At 34.0% G+C, this 19,344-nt stretch overlaps 2 protein-coding genes across 9 annotated transcripts; both read left to right on the top strand.

Annotated features, from left to right (window-relative positions):
* The first annotated feature begins 4,685 nt into the window (after positions 1–4,685).
* On the top strand, positions 4,686–9,710 carry LOC127745460 (uncharacterized). The gene is made up of 4 exons (XM_052258194.1): positions 4,686–4,748; positions 5,250–5,501; positions 6,591–8,468; positions 8,817–9,710. Exons 1-4 carry the CDS (start codon positions 4,686–4,688, stop codon positions 9,708–9,710), a joined length of 3,087 nt encoding a protein of 1,028 aa, XP_052114154.1.
* A 6,342-nt stretch (positions 9,711–16,052) lies between these two features.
* LOC107478091 (protein NUCLEAR FUSION DEFECTIVE 6, mitochondrial) lies at positions 16,053–19,299 on the top strand. Of its 8 annotated transcripts, none has more exons than XM_021137868.2 (4): positions 16,055–16,328; positions 16,436–16,557; positions 17,075–17,127; positions 19,056–19,299. In XM_021137868.2, the coding sequence occupies exons 1-3, from the start codon at positions 16,186–16,188 to the stop codon at positions 17,080–17,082; spliced, it is 273 nt and encodes a 90-aa protein (XP_020993527.1). In that variant the 5' UTR covers positions 16,055–16,185; the 3' UTR covers positions 17,083–17,127; positions 19,056–19,299. The 8 variants fall into 8 exon arrangements, with proteins under 8 accessions (XP_015953699.1, XP_015953698.1, XP_020993527.1 ...); XM_016098215.3 differs by lacking the exon at positions 19,056–19,299 and adding an exon at positions 18,446–18,810; XM_016098216.3 differs by lacking the exon at positions 19,056–19,299 and adding an exon at positions 17,612–17,841.
* The last annotated feature ends 45 nt before the right edge of the window (positions 19,300–19,344 follow it).

Genomic DNA, 19,344 nt, shown 5'->3' with positions numbered 1-19,344 from the left:
GATAATTTTTTTAAAAAAATTCACTTCATAAAAAATTTAAAAAATTTTAAAGATAAAAATATTTTATTTTTTTAATAATGATGGCAAAAATTTATATCAAAATTTAATCTCAAAAAGCATTTTTAGATATATATTTAATATCTAATTTTTTTATCATATTTTTAAATATTATAGGATTTATTTATGTGAGAGCCTTTTAGAATTTATTTTTTATTTTTTGTCAACAATGCGAACCTTTGGGATTTGAATTTTTTAAATTTTGAATTTTACTTTAAAAGATAAAGTGTGATTTCTCACAATTTATTTCATAAGTAAGACTAAGAAAAAATATGAAAAAAAATTATTTAAGGGTGAGAAATCACACGCTAATTCTTTTTCATGTGAGAGAGAGAGGAGTGTATCTCTTAATGGTGTGACAAGAAAGGTGCTTTACCTTGCTATGGTTAAGACAATTCGGTCCTCCGATTTGTTTTATTTTTCAAACAAACAATCACAAATCGGACTCCGATTTGTGTTTTTGAAAATAAAAAAATTTTTAATGTTAAAATCGGACCGTCCGATTTTTATTTTTAAAAATAAAAAAATAAAAAATACAAATCAGACCCTTCGATTTACAGTTTATTTTTTTCTTCAAAGAAATCGGACCATTTGATTTGAACAAATACCAATAAAAAAAATACCATATAAATAAAAAACTTAATTTTCCAATAACAATGTATTACACATATATTTAATCAATATTAAAAAAATTACCGAAATCACAAGGCATTGCAGCCCTGGTAGAAACTCGTTGCCAATGCCTAGTCTCCATAGCTAGTGGCTGGATAAATCCCTATAGCTAGTGGCTATATCAATTCCTATGGTCATGACAGATTAGTCCCTGTAGCTAGCCCCTCTCTCTCTCCCTCCCTCTCTATCTCTATCTCTATCTCTGAGTGGGTGAAGTTTAACTACATATAATAGTCGTCGGCTAAACAGATTCAGCGATTGCAAACTACGTGTCTTCTGAAACGTTAGTTGAGTTATCTGCTTCTAAAACCAATTGGATCGAAGAACAGAGTGTAATCACATCACATGGAGTTTCATCAATTCAAGTTTTGCAAGAGACATAAAAACAACTAATTTACCATTCCGCCAGCCTGCATCCTCCTGTTCCTCTCTCTTTAGCGGCGTAGTTGCCAAAGTCGTTCTCTTCTGCGTTGCTTTCATGGCAATCTCGTTTCAATTTGTTACCTTTGGTTGCGAAACAAGATGAAGGAGCAAGAAGTAGAGATCGAAGATTGGAAACTGGAGCACTGGCACCACAAATTCTCTTACGATGAACTCAGCCACACAACAGTATAATACCTTCTAGGCTCTGGCAGGTTCAGAAGAGTATACGAATGAATGCTTCAGAACAAAATAGACGTGGTCATTATGGCTAGGTTTCGTAAATTTTTTTGGAAAGATCCTTCTACTTTTTAAAAATATAAGTTTTTCATTTTGTGTTTAGTAAATAAAAAAAACATGTTTTTGTGTTTGATTTTAAAAGATTGCAATACTTTTGAAAATAATTAAGATAAATCTTTTTAAAATTGGTTTATACTTTTTAAATTTTAACAGTCAAATATAACCTTATATATTAACTAATTTTTAAATTTAGCATTTAAATTTACGCCTTTTATAGTATTTTTAAATTTTAAACCTTATTTTACCAAACGAAATTATTGTTGGTTGTGTTTATTAAAAGTCATTTTTAATTTGATTTGCAAAACATAAATACTATATTTTTTAAACAATTATCTTTTAAAAGTTTTACCAAACTAAGTTGAAATGTTTCAACCACGACTCAAAGCAAGGGGTGAAGAAATTCATGGTAAAAAATTATCTTTTAAAAGTTTTACCAAACTAAGTTGAAGTGTTTCAACCACGGCTCAAAGCAAGGCGTGAGAAAATTCATGGTGGAGATTTCAAGCTTGGGAGGCTCTGATGCGAGGATTATTGATGATAAAGAATTTTCACAAAAATCTCGTTGTAAGTATAGTTCTAAACCAACAACGAATCCTCAAATTAAATTTAATTTTGGTTGTCACAAGTTCAACCCAAATAAAATAACCGAGAGTATTAATCCCGAGTCGTTCTCCCTAGAAATTGCAATGAAGTACTCAATTATTAGCTATGGATTGTATCTTTTGGGGTTTTTGATATAAGAGACAAGAAACATAAATAATAAGAAAGTAAAGGAACTCAAATGGTAAAAAGCTCTTGGCAAGAGTTGATGGTTAAGGATCTCTATCCTTATCACTAACCACAATATGATAATTGCAAAGATCAATCTCATTAAGTCATCCTCTAACGAGTGAAGGAAAGTCAATTGAGCTTTATCAATCCCACTCCATAAGTCCTAGTCACTCACTAATTGACTTAGTGAAAGCTAGTGTCAATGGACATCAATTATCAATCACTTGGACATTAGTAACTCAAGGTCACCTAAGTTACCATCCCAAGTCAAGAATAGAAAAATATACTCTAACATCCTTCCAAACATTTTATCAAACACTTAAAAGGCATAAAAAGAAAGTACAATAAAATGACAAGAAATATAAAATCTAACACTACCAAATGCAAGGAAATAACAATAAGAAAGCAATTAAACAATAAGAACATCAAACATAAATTGCATTAATTGAAATCAAAGGGAACAAAAGTGCATCAGCGTAAAAGAAGCAAAATAGAAGAAATTAACAAGAAGAACTAAGAGAGTAAAGATGTAGCAACAAGGAATTGAAAGGAAAAGTAAATGGAAACAACAATTAAAACTAGATCTAAGAAAATCCTAATCTAAACCTAACCTAATTCTAGAGAGAAGAGATAGCTTCTCTCTCTAGAATTCTAACCTAAAATATGATGAAAACTCCAAACTAACACTACTTGATTCACCCCCTTCAACCCTTGGGTTCAATAGCATCAGAAATGGGTTGGATTGTGCCCAAAATGCTTCAGAAATCGCTGGCCACGAGTTGCCTTTAGTGAGTCACGCTGATCATGCGATGCATGCGCGTAGAACGACGCGTACGCGTCCCTAAACGCCAAGCAACTATGACAAATTTTATATCATTTTGAATTGACCAAAAACTATATTGACTAAAAAAGATAAATATTTTTAAGAATGTTGTTTATACAGCTTGAAATAAAGGAGCTCCAGATGCGGTCAATTGTTTGTTGGAGGTTCCTAAAGATACAACTAGCATCAATAAAAAGATTTTTGCCAACATTTTTGTTAAGAAAAGGGAGTTAGAGAGGCTTTTGAATGATGTTTAGATTACTCTGGAGAGTCGATAGGATCAACAGTTTAGGATTAAAGAGCAAATTTTGCATCAGGAACTGAATTCTGTCGTTCTTCAATAAGAACTGTTGTGGTACCAAAAATTTAGAGAACAGTAGGTGAGATGTGGAGACAGAAATAAACAATATTTTCATTTGCAAACGGTCATCAGGTGAAGGAGGAACAAAATTAATGGGTTGTTTTTGGAGGACGGGTCTTGGGCCACAAAGACTTCGACTCTAGAAATAACGGTAAATTCTTTTTTTCAAAAACTCTTTTCTACAAGGAAGGATATTGACCTAGACGCTATGAGGCTTTTTTTCCTGTCCGTCTTTTAGTACTGAGGCTTGTCAAATGCTAGTGGAACCAATGACGTCCGAAGAGGTTAAAAGAGTTGTGATGACCATGAGTTCGTTTAAAGACCTAGGGCCAGATGGATTTCAAGCAATTTTCTACAAAGAATTTTAAAAATCTCTTAGCAATGATATGTGTGGGCTGGTCAAGTGAGTCTTTGAGGATAAGCCAATGAATGTGGCTATTTTTGATACTCTCATTGTTCTAATTCCTAAAGTGAAAGTTTTCTCTTTCTTACGGGAGTTTCGGCCTATTAGCTTATGTAATGTAATTTATAAAATTGTTACGAAGGTTCTAGTTAACAAGTTCAGACATTTTCTGTTGAAGATAATTGGTTCTTTGCAAGGCGGATTCATTTCAGGGAGAGGAACCATAGAGAATATTATCATTGCTCACGCTATTATGCACTTCATGAGGAATACCAAGTCTCGAAAAGGGACCATGGCGTTCAAGATTGACTTGACTCTCTCATTTGATGTTTGCAGATGACCTCTTACTTTTCTGTAAGACATCGAAAGTTCAAGTAATAGAGGTTATGCATTGCCTGGACTTATCTTCTAGAACGTCAGGTTTGAAGGTAAATATTCATAAGTCGAAGGCCCATTGTTTCAAAAGGGTGTCGGAGAGGAGGAACGAGGTTTTCTTAGGGGTATCTAACATCCGGTTTTGCAATGATTTGGGTAAATTTTACTTGGGAATTAACATCGGCCATGCCAGAGCTTCTAGGAGGATGGCTCAGGAGGTTATTGAAAAAATTTCGAGGAAGCTCTCCAGTTGGAAAGGATTCTTGCTGAATAAGGCAGGGAGGCTTTGTCTTGTCAAATCGGTTATGGCCTCTATCCTGGTTTGTGACATGCAAATTTCTCTTCTCCTGAAGTATGCATGTAATAAAATTAATTCCTTGGTGAGACAATTCTTGTGGAAAGGCCAAGCGATTGGAAAAGAGCTGCCTCTAGTCAGGTGGGAGGTCACCATAACTCCTAAAAAGGTAGGATGATTGGGTATTAGGGATACTTCCTGTGCTAACATGGCGCTTCTGAAAAAGTTAGTATGGGATTGTCTAAATAATAGCGAAAAGTTGTTGGTGCAGGTTTTGAAGCATAAATATCTCAGGAATCAGCCTGGTATGAGCGGAAATAGTAGAAATTCTTCATCAGCTACTTGAAAGAACATTATTAGTGCCTATGAGTATCTCAAGGAAGGGATTCATTGGAATGCTGGGGATGTCCACAAATCAGTTTGGTATAATGAGTGGACTCCTTTTGGTAAGCTTTGCAACCTTGTTCCTTATGTGCATATTTCTGAATCAGATTTCATAGTGGCTGACTTGTGGAAAGAGATATCATGAGCAGTTGATAGTCTTACCACACCTATTTTGTATGAGATTAAGAAGTTTATTCGTGGTCTGAGATATCATAGTTTGACTGAGTTGGAGCCACAATAGGAGTGGTGTCCTGCAGCAACAAAAAAGTATAGCACAAGAGAGGGTTATAGATAGTTATTAGAGAAAATCTTGAATTGGAATGCCAATAGCAAATGGAACTGGTTGTGGAATACTAACATTTCAAAGAAGTTCAAATTCACTATGTAGCTTGGCTTACATGATGCTTTACCGACTGAGACCTTTCGATTCAAGCAGCATTTAGCTTCTTCAGATATGTGTAAGAGATGTAACAAGAAGCAGGAAACAATGGAGCATTGCCAATACTGTGAAGGATCAAAAGCAATTTGGCATATGTTAGATCCTAGTATCATGAACTCGACGGCTGTTACTGATCTTGAAAAGCGGTTTCGGAAGGCCTTGGCTGATAATGAGGCGTCTTTTAGTGTAGGACTTTGGTGGGTATGGAGACATTGGTGCAATGACATATTCAATGTTGACAACCCTTAGACAGACCACAAGGTTGTTTCCTTGGCCAGAATTACCGCCAAAGATTTACAGGTTTATAGGAATCGAAACAGTGCCTTTAGGTCTCTCCAAAATCACCTGTGCCACTGACAGGCAACAGTTTTAAAGTTAATTGTGATGCAAGCTTGTTTCTGGATTCAAAATTAGCGAGATTTGGGTGTATTATTAGAGATTCTAAGGGATGTTGGATCTCGGGCTGCTCTGGAAGCATTCCCCCTAATCTATCATCAGATATGAATTATTTGGTGCTTGGAGGGGGTTTGTTTTAGCTCAGAATTGCAGTTTGAGTATATGTGAAACGAATTGTCTTGATATTCTGCCCATTATGCATAATTTTACAAGTGGGTATTCATCTAAAGTAATAGATTTGGTTCATAAGATTCAGCAATTTTTATCTTGTCATTGACTTATTCACGTTAAGTGGGTATCTCGAAAAGAACATAGAGCTGTGGATTGGATGGCTAGGTATGGTGCCAAGAGTAACTCTAATAATATTATTTAGTGTGAGCCTTGTGTTTATCTCCGGCAAATCATCTGCTCAAATATAGGATAGTGTTTACTTTGTTTCTTTGCGTGTTTAGATAAGAAATAAATATTGACTAAAACTTTTTGAAAATTAAAATGTCCACTTTTAAAAACGTCAAAAAAAATTTAGATAATTACTACTAAAAAATTTTTAATTATTAATTTTTTTTCCAAATAAATTATATCTAATTCAAAATTTAAATTTTAATATTTTTATTTAAATATTTTAAATTGTTAATTTTTTTCTCAAAATCGTAATCAACTTATTCAATTCAAATCACAACTAATTCAAATATTTCTGTGAGAGTATTGGATTTAGTTGATCAATGTATCAGTTTTGAAATCACCGTGGGCAATACATCTAGTTACTGCAGTCCGGTGTATGCTAATCCGCATATACATCGGCGTAAAGAACTGTGGGGTGACTTGACAAGGATTGCTAATATGATCCACGGACCTTGAATTGTGTTAGGGGACTTTAATGATGTTCTGTTGCAGAGTGAAGTTAGAGGGGGGCAGTTTAGACTTGCCAGAGCAGAACAATTTGCAGAAACATTGGAGGATTGTGGGCTGTTTGATATGGGGACTATTGGGAGAAGATTCACTTGGTACAGGAAGGTAAAAGGTGGGGTGCAGGTGGCTAAGAAGCTTGATAGAGCAGTCATCAACCAGGCCTGGCGACTAATGTTTCCGAAGGCTTATACTGAGGTGCTGGCGCGCTTTCACTCTGATCATTACCTGTTGTTCACTAGGTGCAAGATGGCAGAGAGGGCTACCAAGGGCCATCGTCCGTTCAGATTCCAGGCTGCATGGATGACTCATCCTCTTTTTAGGAATGTTGTTGATACAGCTTGGAATAGAGGAGCTCTGGATGTAGTCAAATGTTTGTTGGAGGTTCAAAAAGATGCAACTAGCTTCAATAAAAAGGTTTTTGGCAATGTTTTTGTTAAGAAAGGGGAGTTGGAGAGGCTTTTGAATGACGTTCAGATTACTCTGGAGAGTCGGGAGGATCAACAGCTTAGGATCAAAGAGCAAGTTTTGCATCAAGAACTGAATGCTGTCCTTCTTCAAGAAGAGCTGTTGTGGTATCAAAAATCTAGAGAACAATGGATGAGATGTGGAGACAGAAATACAAAATTTTTTCATCTGCAGACAGTTATCAGGAGAAAGAGGAACAAAATTCATGGGTTATTTTTGGAGGATGGGTCTTGGGCCACGGAGACTACGACTCTAGAAATGGTGGCAAATTCTTTCTTTCAAAAACTCTTTTCTACAAGGGAGGATATTGACCTGGACGCCATGGGGCCTTTTCCTTGCCCGTCTCTTAGTACTGAGGCTTGTCAGAAGTTAGTGGAACCGGTGACGTCTAAAGAGGTTAAAAGAGCTGTGATGACCATGAGTTCGTTTAAAGCTCCAGGGCCAGATAGATTTCAAGCAATTTTCTACAAAGAGTTCTGGGACTCTCTTAGCAACGATGTGTGTGGACTGGTCAAGCGAGCCTTTGAGGGTGAGCCAATGAATGCGGCTATTTTCGATACTCTCATTGTTCTAATTCCTAAAGTGGAAGTTCCCTTTTCCTTACGGGAGTTTCGGCCTATTAGCTTATGTAATGTAATTTATAAAATTGTCACAAAGGTTCTAGTTAACAGGTTCAGACCTTTCCTGTCAGAGATCATTGGTCCTTTGCAAGGAGGGTTCATTCCAGGAAGAGGAACCACAGAGAATATTATCATTGCTCAGGAGATTATGCACTTCATGAGGAACACCAAGTCTCGAAAAGGGACCATGGCATTCAAGATTGATTTGGAAAAAGCTTATGACAGGCTAGACTGGCATTTTTTGGAAGCTACTTTGGTCCGGTTTGGGTTTCTAAAGGCTACCATTAATCTTATATTGAATTGTGTGACTTCCTCTTCATTGGCAGTTTTGTGGAATGGGAACAGGCTCCAAAATTTCAATCCGAAGAGAGGGTTGAGGCAAGGAGATCCTATGTCTCCTTATCTATTTATACTTTGTATGGAAATGCTTGCCTGCTTTATCTCTCATAGAGTTTCCCAAGGTTTGTGGAACCCAGTTGCGATTTCTAGGAACGGACCACGACTCTCTCATTTGATGTTTGCAGATGATCTTTTTCTTTTCTGTAAGGCATCAAAAGCTCAAGTAATAGAGGTCATGCATTGTTTGGACTTGTTTTCTAGAGCGTTAGGTTTAAAGGTAAATCTTTATAAGTCAAAGGCCCAGTGTTCCAAGAGAGTGTCGGAGAGGAGAAAAAAGGTTCTCTCAGGGGTCTCTAACTTTCAGTTCTGTAATGATTTGGGTAAATACCTGGGAATTAACATCGGTCATGCCAGAGCTTCCAGGAAGACGGCTCAGGAGGTTATTGAAAAAATTTCGAGAAAGCTCTCCAGTTGGAAAGGATGCCTACTGAATAAGGCAGGGAGGCTTTGTCTTGTTAAATCGGTTATGGCCTCTATCCCAATTTATGAAATGCAAATTTCTCTTCTCCCGAAGTATGCATGTAATAAAATTGATTCCTTGATGAGACAGTTCTTGTGAAAAGGCCAAGCGACTGGAAAAGGGCTACCTCCGGTCAGGTGGGAGGTCGCCATAACTCCTAAAAAGGCAGGAGGATTGGGTATTAGGGATACTTCCTGTGCTAACATGGCGCTTCTGGGAAAGTTGGTATGTGATTGTCTAAATAATAGTGAGAAGTTATAGGTGCAGGTTCTGAAGTATAAATATCTCAGGAATCAATCTGGTATGAACGGAAACAGTAGAAATTCTTCATCGGCTACCTGGAAGAACATTGTTAGTGCCTATGAGCATCTCAAGGAAGGGCTTCATTGGAATATTGGAGATGTCCACAAATCAGTTTGGTATGATGAGTGGACTCCTTTTGGTAAGCTTTCCAACCTTGTTCCTTATGTACATATTTCTGAATCAGATTTCATGGTAGCTGACTTGTGGAAAGGGGTGTCTTGGGAAGTTGATAGTCTTACCACGCCTATTCCGCATGAGATTAAGCAGTTTATTTGTAGTCTGAGATATCCTAGTTCGACTGAGTTGGAGCCACAGTGGGAGTGGTGGCTTGCAGCAACAAAAAAGTATAGTGCAAGGGAGGGTTACAGATGGTTATTAAAGAAAACATTAAATTGGAATGCCAATAGTAATTGGAACTGGTTGTGGAACACAAACATTCCAGAGAAGTTCAAATTTACTATGTGGCTTGGCTTACATGATGCTCTACCAACTGAGACATTTCGATTCAAGCGGCATTTAGTTTTTTCAGATATGTGTAAGAGATGTAATAAGGTGCAGGAGACTATGGAGCATTGCCTTAGAGACTGTGAACGATCAAAGGCAATTTGGTATATGTTGGATCCTAGTATCCTGGACTCGACGGCTGGTACTGCTCTTGAAGAGTGGTTTCGGAAGGCCTTAGCTAACAATGAGGCGTCCTTTGGTGCAGGACTTTGGTGGGTATGGAGACATAGGTGCAATGACATATTCAATACTGACAACCCTTGGACAGACCACAAGGTTGTTGCCTTGGCCAGAATTACCGCTAAGGATTTACAGGTTTGCAGGAATCGAAACAATGCCTTTAGGTCTCTCTGAAATTGCCTGTGTTGGGAACCACCGGTAGGCAATAGTTTTAAAGTTAATTGTGATGCAAGCTTGTATATGGATTCAAATTTAGCGGAATTTGGGTGTATTATTAGAGATTTTAAGGGAGATTGGATCTCGGGCTGCTTTGGAAGCATTCCCCCTTGGTCTATAATTAGATGTGAATTATTTGTTGCTTGGAGGGGGCTGGTTTTAGCTTGGGATTGCGGTTTGAGGGATATTATATGTGAAACGGATTGCCTTGACATTCTGCCCATCATGCATAAGCTTACAAGTGGGTATTCATCTGAAGTAACAGATTTGGTTCACAAGATTCATGAGCTTTTATCTCGTCCTTGGCTTGTTCACGTTGAATAGGTGATCCGAGAAGCAAATAGAGCTGCGAATTGGATGGCTAAATATAGTGCCAAGAGTAACTCTAATCATGTTATTTGGTCTGAGCCTTGTGTTAATCTCCAACAAATCATCCGCTCGATTTTAGGATAGTTTTTGCTTTGTTTCTTTCCTTGTTTAGACACAAAAAAAAAAATTTCAAATCACAATAATTCAAATTGAATTGGATTAAAAAATAAATTTAAATCAATACTATGCAAATTATAACCGTTTAAATCAAATTGAACTAGTTTAAAAAAAAAAAATCAAACCGATATAATACAAATAACAACAACTTATATTTACGTTCTAAATCGATTCAAATTGTATTGCAAATATAATTTTTTTATATTATAATTAGTAAAATGTTTTATTTTATTTAAAAGTAAAATATTATTTTAGTTCTTAATATTTGAGTTGAATTTTAATTTAGTCTTTAACATTTCAAACGTCTTATTTCAGTTTTAAAAAATTTTAAAATTGACATTAATAGTTTACGAAATGAGTGATATGGATATTAATAACGTTACTAGTTAAGTCATATCTTTTTATATGTGTTAGAAAAACATAATCAAAACCTTCTTGTAACACTTTTTTTCCTCAATTTTTTTGTTGTATAAAACTCCAAATCCTAACAATCAATCATCAATGCTTCAAAATTAAAGAAAAAAACTTTTATATTAGTGATCTTTGGTTCATCGATTTTATTTATATACTGAAATCGAATATTATTAACTCTTTAATATGCGAATTATTTGTATCAATTTTAATAGTGGAACAACATTAAACGTGTTTAAATGTTTTTTAGGATTAAAATAAGATGTTTGAAAGTTTTTGAGACTAAAATAGGACATTTGAAATGTTAGGGACCAAATTATAATTCATCCTAAACATTGAGAACTAAAATAATAATTTACCCTTTATTTAAAAGTGAAGACACTTTATGCAGTTATGTTTAAAATAAATACAACAACTTTGTATATATTAAATGTGTCATATTTTTATAAGCAATTGAATTTCATTAAATGTAAATTAAAAATTTTTATAAAAAAAATATTAATAGACTATAATAAATATAAAATACACTAGGTGTTATTAATACATAAATAAATATTTTTTAATATATAATATTTTAAATGACAAACATAATTTTTTATTTTTAAATAATAAATATATAAATCAACAATTGTGTCACGTTTTTCACTGCTACAAGAAACACTGAATACTATTAGATTTATCGTCGGATATGACAATAAATTCGTCGGATAAAAAAATTATCGTCGGATTATATTTTTTGATGATAAATCTGCCGGTAATATTTGGAAGAGAAAAAGAAAAATTGGCGCGAACATTACTGTCAGAATTATCGATGAATTTATCTGCCAATAAAGTTCAATTAATGGAACACTGTGTTTTAGTCATACGAAATACATTATCATCGGATTTATCCACTGGTATATCCAACAATAAACCTGATCTAAATTCAAAATGTGCGGCCCTCTTCCCTCACTTTCGAGAACACTCTTTTTTCTTCCTCATTCTTCCCTCTCTTCTCTCTCCCCTACAACTACCTCCGACAGCCCCTTCGATCACCCTCCGCCAGTGATGCACACCTCCATTCTCCTCCAAAGTCTGCGTCAAGTCGTCTGTATCATGTTTCGTTGTCTCAAACGAAGTTGCTCCCTCTGTCTCCGCCACCATTGGAACTTGGAAGAGCTACCGTTGCAGCTCTCTTTGTCGCCGAAGTTGTGTTTATCATTTAAAGTATTATATTAAAATATACTTATTTATTTATGTACTAGTGATGATTAGTATATTATAATCTATCAATGTTCTTCTTTTATAATAGCTATTGATTTATATTTAATAAAATCTAATAATTTATAAAAATATGACACATCTAATACACATAAAATTGTTGTGCTTATTTTAAAGATACTTACACTTCCCTGGTAAGACTAAAGGTGAACTTGAAACAAATTTTTGGGGGGCCATGATAGAAAATAATTGTCAAAAAGCTTTTGATTTGAACCCCATTTAAGATAAACTCGTCTAATTTCATCTCTCTGATTTGGATGATATTGTCAAATTTAAAGCCGTTTTCAAGGTCTCGTTCCAAAAAATTAAGGTCAAATTCATCATATGTAACTTTTGAACTTTTGAAGGTTGTATCTCACTTTCTTCGTGATTCATTAAAGTAGAAGAACTATCTACAGGTATTGATATTGTAAAAGTTATATGTTCTCCTTTTTAAATATTAGCCTTCTTCTTAAAAAATGTATCAATTCTTTGATTTTTTATTATTATTTTATATAAAAATTGGAATATATATCCTATAAATTAAAGTAGAAGAATTATCTACAGGTGTTGATACTGTAATAATTATATGTTCTCCTTTTTAAATATTAGCCTTCTTCTTAAAAAATGTATCAATTCTTTGATTTTTTATTATTATTTTATATAAAAATTGGAATATATATCTTATAGAATATGTAAAGAAGTTAGAAAGACAAATATTAAAATTTATAATATTTATTGAATTTTTTTTATCAATTTATATAAATACAATAATATTAATACTTATTGAATATTCTATTATTTTTTATCATATAAAAAATTAAATTAAATAAATAGTAAAATATAAAAATAATATTAAATTAAATAAATAAAAATATCTAATTTTTATATTTGAACTTAAAAGTAGAGAGAGTGTTGCTTATTGAATTTATCGGGTACTTTAAGTCATAGTAAAGTATGTAAACCAATTGAACAATTTTTTATTTTTTAAAAAAATATTACTAATTTTTTTATAAAAAGTTTTGGGGGGTCATGGCCCCCCTTATCTGAACTAAGCTCCACCACTGGGTGGCAGCATGTACCCTACTTGTGGTATCCAATCCAGTCGGGTTTTGCCAACCCAATTTACATCGGGTAGGGTTGAGTGCAGAGTGAATTCTCGTGCGAGTTGGATAGGGTGCGGATTGGGTCTCAACCTATATATGTATATGTTATATGTTTATATAAAAATATGTTTTAGGTGGATGTTGCGGCAAATAGAATTTTTATAAACTTACAATGATTTTATTTGTGTTTGTGTTATTAATTTTAGTAAAGACTTTTATATAGAATTGAATATTTGATATTTTATGTTATTTTATGGAATGATTATATTATTTGTGGGATGATTGTATTATTTATGTTTAAATTTTTAATTTATATGTTCATCAAATTATATAATAATATTGTATATTTTTAATAATTTACGGATAAAATTAAATATCTACAGATTGAGAATAAGTAAAATTAAAGTTAGAACATTTTCAACTTATAAATAGGATAAAATTAAATCCATGTAAAAAATTTAACACAAATAAAATTAAAATTAAATCTAAATCTTATTCTACTTTATCCATCAACATATACTTGTTTAGCACTTCAGGAATAGAAAGCTCCTCTTTAAATAGTTCCTCACGAATTTTGGCGTTTCTGAATCAACACAGAAAAAAATATTGAAAATAATGGCAAATTAATAAATAATTTAAAAAAGTTACAATTTAATATAATTCAAGAAAAAGTGGTTCACTGATAAAAAGAAAAAAAAATCACTTTTATTAGTTTTGATTGTCATATCATAGAATTGGCATTTGGCCATTATTTTATTTTTGAGGAAATGCATGAAATCATAACACAAAATAATATTGTCAATTTTAGAAAGAATTTTATATTCTACATAGGAGTAGATAAATTTTAAGAAAAAGACATAAATTTTTAAACTTTTGTCACGCGAATATTTTGATCTCTAAGAATTGAAAAATATATTTGTGTTTCTGATTTTTTTAAAATAAAGACATTTGGATTTTTTTGTCCAACTAAAATTCTGAGACGTAAAAGAGATATCTGACGTGGATGCTGTTATGCTAATGTAGCCGTAATAGTGTCCTACGTGGTTGTGGCAAAAAGGTTTAGGGACAAAAAAGTCCTCCAACCTTAAAATGACTCCGTTCCTTACTCAACCCAAAAATTCAACCCGACATTGTAACCCCTCTTCCCTCTCGCACTCGCTGAAGGTTTCCCTTCCTCTATGGCTTTTTCAACACTTGCCAAATGTCGCTTACCTAGCCACGTTGGTTGGAAATGAAAACAACGTCTCCATCTTTTTCGTTATCATCATCTGTTGGTTACTTTCTCCATCTCTAGCAATGCTACTATTACATTCTTTTCGAACCAAATTCCGTCGCACTAACCTTCTTCAAAGGACTATTGTAAATATTGCCTGCCTCTGTTTTATTTTACAGAAAAATATCAATCTACATTAGAATTTATTTTATAGACATGTTAATTAAAAAAAAATAACTATGCTAATTCATTCTTTTATGATTTACATGCACTTTGTTTTTGTTGTTTTTTTTTTATTCTCTTATTTGGTATACGGATACCTAAAAACCTTGCAAGCCATTGTGGCTTCCCAGTGAAAAGAAAGTAATATCTTAAGAGCACTCCTACCACCACTCCACATGCATATCCCACTGCAACATAATTTAGCCAAATTCAAAATTTTTCTCATGCTCAAAAGTTAAAGATGATGAGGTATGTCCATTGTCCTCACTTCCATTGCTTGATTTTGACAAAAAGAATTCACATAGCATTGCATTTCCTTTGTATGAATCATTTTGGAATGTGTTGAATTGGCCACCTATAGGTATAGCTCCCTTTAATTGATTTTGCAAAACATTTAAAACTGATAAAAAATTCAAATTTGTTAAGGCTAAAGAAATCTCACCCCTCAGCTGATTCCATGAGAGATCTCGCATTCCAAATTTCTCAAGTTATCCAAAGTTTGTGGAATAGTGCCACTGATTCTATTATGTGAGAGATTGAGCCTTTTGAGAAAATTTAATTATCTAATTACTTGTGAAATTTCACCCACAAATGAGTTATTTGACAAGTCTATAATTGTAAAAGTCATTAATATTTTCACTAGTTCCACTAACTGATCTTTTATGTTGACTACTATTGATACAAAATATGATCTAGAAGAATTGGCATGCATATATTGCAACTCAATTTGAATGTAATTGACATTCATCATTCCTTAAAAGTTATTCAAGTATGATACAGACAAGGACCCACTAAAATAGTTGTTGGAGAATAAGGGGTAGGGAGAGAGAATGATGCTTACTCGAAGCGATTTGACAATAAAATTCTTGTTCGGACGAATTTGGTGACAAGTTGAATCTCGATTTCGGAGACACGTTGTAGCAAAGGTTCATCCATAGGGATGCTAATGAATAAAAGGAATGTTGAGAACTTCTCAAAGAAAACTAATCAAACACATGATGCATTCTTGGAGTTGCAGCCGGCGATCAGGGATAAGCTTGGGAGGAGGTTTAGACAAAAATGGTGTCGTTTTAGGGTTGATGGACTTTTTTGTCCTTAAAGTTCTGCCACATCCACGTGGAACACTGTTATGACATCATCAGCATAATGACATCCACGTCAGACATCTATGTTATGTTTCATAATCTCAGTTGAACGGAGGGATCCAAATGTCCTGATTTTGAAAAGGATAGGGATATAAATGTATTTTTTAATATTTAGTGACCAAAATGTCCACATGACAAAAGGTTAGAAATTTATTTGTCTTTTTCTCATATTTTTTTTGTTTACCATGTATCTTCCATTATTAAAAACTAATTCGTCATAAATTAAAATTTTATTTAAGAATTTATTGGTGAACAATAATTCTTATATATATAAAGCTAAATTTAACTACTAATAATTATTTAAATAGATGAATAAACTATTCACTTGCCAACCCAAATTAGTTAGAGTAGATATGCATAATGGTGTCTATGATTATGGACATGGACATTACAGGAAACAAACGCAGCCACCAAACACGGCCTTAGAGTTGGCATCTCAGTTTAGGCTTAAATACAAAATCCAAAGAAAACTTCTATTGGGCTCTGATCCAGCCCAAAGTTCCAAACTACGAAGAACCATACAACCTCCAATAGCAACGGCTACGACGCTGCAAAGGGTTTTTAGTAGCCAAAAACCCTACTTCTATCCCCAAACATTTCCGTTCCCTAAAATGGCCACCGCCGCCGCCAGATCCATCTTCCGGTCATCCTCCGCAGCCCGCTGCGCCTTCCGCGCCGCGGCGGAAGCCAAATCCTCTCGCTCAACGTTCTTCCGCATGGCCTCCAATAAACCTCTCTCCCAATCCACTCGCAGGTAATTCAAATCAATGCTTTTCCTTGAAGCTTCTTATTTGTTATTTATTTGTTCATTTTCAGTTTCCGAATCAATTATTGATGCATTGTTTCTGTGATGCACGAAAGGATCCCTGTTGAATTGAGTTTCTGTGTGGAATCGATGATGCCGCTCCACACTGCCACCGCCTCCGCTCTTATGAATTCAATGCTCGCAATTTCTCGCCACAGATGCGGTTGGATTCCTGAAGGTATAATAATCCTTTTAACTTCTCTCCTAACTGTTCTCAATTTTGGTTTCAGTGCACCTTTTAATGGACATGTTTGTTGACATTGCCATTATATCATGAACAGTTATTTCTGTTCTTGATGGCTAGTGGAGTTAGTTTTTTAGTTATTCATTACTTTCGATGTCTTCCAACTTGATGGGTACAAGTCGTTTCTGCATTGTGAATGAATCTATTTATTCATTCCCCATTCATTAGATCAATTATTGATAGGCCTTGTTCTTAAAGTGCAATTGATTGCAATGCTTTTGGTGTAATTAATCATTAATGTGGATGCCAGTGTTAGTTTGGGACTCGATGGTGAGAATTATTTAAGAGGGATTTAGTAAGAAATCTTTGAGAGTTATGTTGTTTGAGAATAAAATAAAATAAGAAGAGCTTAGGAAAACGAATGGTTTTGATTTGGGTGTTGTGTGCTCCCTCTCATTGGGTTTGTGTTTGCTACGATTTTCTGACAATTCAATTTTGCTTTTTGGATTAGGTAGCTAAGCATCTCTAGGATACCTTGATGTTCTTTCTCCAATTAGTTTTCTGGTATGTTTCTTTCAATTCCCGAGTCTTGTGAGATTTAACTTTTAACATATAGGGCATTTAAAAAGTGTATGTAATGCAATTTTGCCATGTGCAAAGGAAAAAAGTGGTTCATTTTTTATTTATCTGATGCTTAGCCCTTCGTTTCTCCATCTCTCTAAAAAATTTGTATATCTTAACATGCCCCCTCACATAAAAGCTATTTGGCCAAAAGTGTGAAAAATGCTTAAATCCACCTTCTGGTGCTGAAATTCAACTTATTTTATTTAAAAGAATGGATGTGTCAAGGTATCAAACTCAAGAACATTTTGTTCTTGAGGTTTTGATACCATGTCATAAATAATCTCTCCCAAAAGTTCAAGTTATTAGTTTTGCAAAATGAGTGATGTTATATCTTAACAACTACCAATGGTGTACCTAAGTTAATGGATTAATGTATTCCCTGAATCATCTTTTTTCACTTATGCTTTAGTGAACCCATACGCAGTCCTTTTGTTTGTAGGCCAAATGCAGACTACTTGAAGAATCTGGAAGCGAAAATAGGATGACATGGACTTCCTAGTTCCTATCATAGGATGTTGAGCTTTTAATAAATGATTATGTTGTTACTAGGAACGTTTTCTGAAATCTATAACGAATTATTTAACATTTTTTGGAGCACATTTGTTGTGTTCACGGATTTGTTGAACATCATTATGCAAACCATTTCTTAGTTTACATTGTTGGTTATTTGTGCCTCTCTTTATGCCCAAATTCTAAACATTAGAGGACAGGGACTTCGTATAATAAGATTTTGAGCTTTAAACAAAGAATTTGTCATCTTGAAATAATTACAAGACAACCCCTTAAGTGTATTTTCTGTAGCACATTTTTGTGCTCCTGTATTTGACATTTGTCATCATGCAAAATACACCGTAGTTTACATTGTAGTGTCTCATTATTAATCAAGCCTAAAGTTTATGCATCTTGATAATAGTTGGCACTGGTTAGGAAATGAAAAAGCATGTCAAGGTCGTTTTTCCAGGGGTCTGATTATGAAACTTCTGGATGAACAAGTAATTATTGATTGAAAGGGTTGAGATGAAATACTCCTGACACCCACATAGGAGATTTTCTGTAATTTAGTGTATTTGCCCACAACTTGTGTGTTATTTAGAGGCATTGTGCATATCTGTCATGATTCTGTTGCTGAAATTCTATCATTATAATCATATTGTAGTAAATTGCAATTCAATTATCTTCCTGATTTGTTTTCACCATAAATTAGGGTCAATCAGTAATATAAGGGGTTATAGTGTATTGATCTATTTTGTTTAACCAGATTGCAATGATGATATGTGATAAGTGTTCGGAGGATTGAAGCGAACTTGTATTACAAATCTGTCATGTGAGACTATCTGCTGAGAAAATCAGGAGTTTTGACTGAGCCATTTGGAAGGGCATCTTGTGTCCCAATAAGGAATTTAGGCCTATTGTTAATTTACTTTCTCAAATATAAGTTGAGATATTTTTGCATAAAGCTTTATATTGTTTTCCATGTTACTTAAAAAATTTGTATTGAATTAGACTGGGATGTTTAGTGAATGTAGGTAGTTGGAAATTCTGTAATTCCAATAGAATGATAACGGGAATTTTTGAAATGAATTGAAATATTCAATGAATGTTGGTATCACGTTGTTGTTTTGACTAGCTGGAGTTGGATACTGACATTTTTTTCCTTTTGTATGGAAACTAATGGGGCACTTTCAATTGACATGAAAATTTGTTCATCATTTTGGCCTTATTGCTTATGTATTCTGGGTGGTTCGTGATGTTTATTTATTTTATCTTTCAGAAGGAGATGGGTCATGATGTGATTACTACGTGCATTATGCTCAAAACTTTCTTGGTGATTTTTTCCAACTTCTGATTAAAGTGTTTTGCTTATCTAGATCTGTGACTTCCTGACCAACTTTTGTACTGAGTTGGTCCGCCACCAGTTTTCAGAACCGTGCACTCCTTTCTCATGAAGATTCGCATAGCATCCCAATTTTGTAAGAGATACTGAAAAATACTGTGATGCATTCGCTGTTTCATTTTAGCGTGATCAAATATTAATCATGTTCTGTTGAGTACATTTTGGCAAGAAACATATGCCGAAATAAAGAATAAATCCAAATGTTTTTTTTTTTTTCATTTGCCCATAATCACTCAACATGAGAAATGTTTTATGACCCAAAT

The sequence above is a fragment of the Arachis duranensis genome, chromosome 3 (genome assembly GCF_000817695.3).
Source record: "Arachis duranensis cultivar V14167 chromosome 3, aradu.V14167.gnm2.J7QH, whole genome shotgun sequence".
Lineage (NCBI taxonomy): Eukaryota > Viridiplantae > Streptophyta > Magnoliopsida > Fabales > Fabaceae > Arachis > Arachis duranensis.
The sequence above is the reverse complement of the archived record's forward strand: the minus strand, read 5'-3'. Positions and strand labels throughout refer to the sequence as shown.

What these genes read in the sequence shown, in the direction of transcription:
- LOC127745460 (XM_052258194.1), top strand. Translation starts at nt 4,686, where the DNA reads ATGGCGCTTCTGAAAAAGTTAGTATGGGATTGTCTAAATAATAGCGAA. An exon ending in GCGAAAAGTTGTTGGTGCAG is followed by an intron (nt 4,749 to 5,249) that starts GTTTTGAAGCAT and finishes TTCACTATGTAG; the next exon opens with CTTGGCTTACATGATGCTTT. An exon ending in TTAGTGTAGGACTTTGGTGG is followed by an intron (nt 5,502 to 6,590) that starts GTATGGAGACAT and finishes GTTCTGTTGCAG; the next exon opens with AGTGAAGTTAGAGGGGGGCA.
- LOC107478091 (XM_016098211.3), top strand. Translation starts at nt 16,186, where the DNA reads ATGGCCACCGCCGCCGCCAGATCCATCTTCCGGTCATCCTCCGCAGCC. An exon ending in CTCTCCCAATCCACTCGCAG is followed by an intron (nt 16,329 to 16,435) that starts GTAATTCAAATC and finishes GATGCACGAAAG; the next exon opens with GATCCCTGTTGAATTGAGTT. An exon ending in ATGCGGTTGGATTCCTGAAG is followed by an intron (nt 16,558 to 18,445) that starts GTATAATAATCC and finishes TTGTTTAACCAG; the next exon opens with ATTGCAATGATGATATGTGA.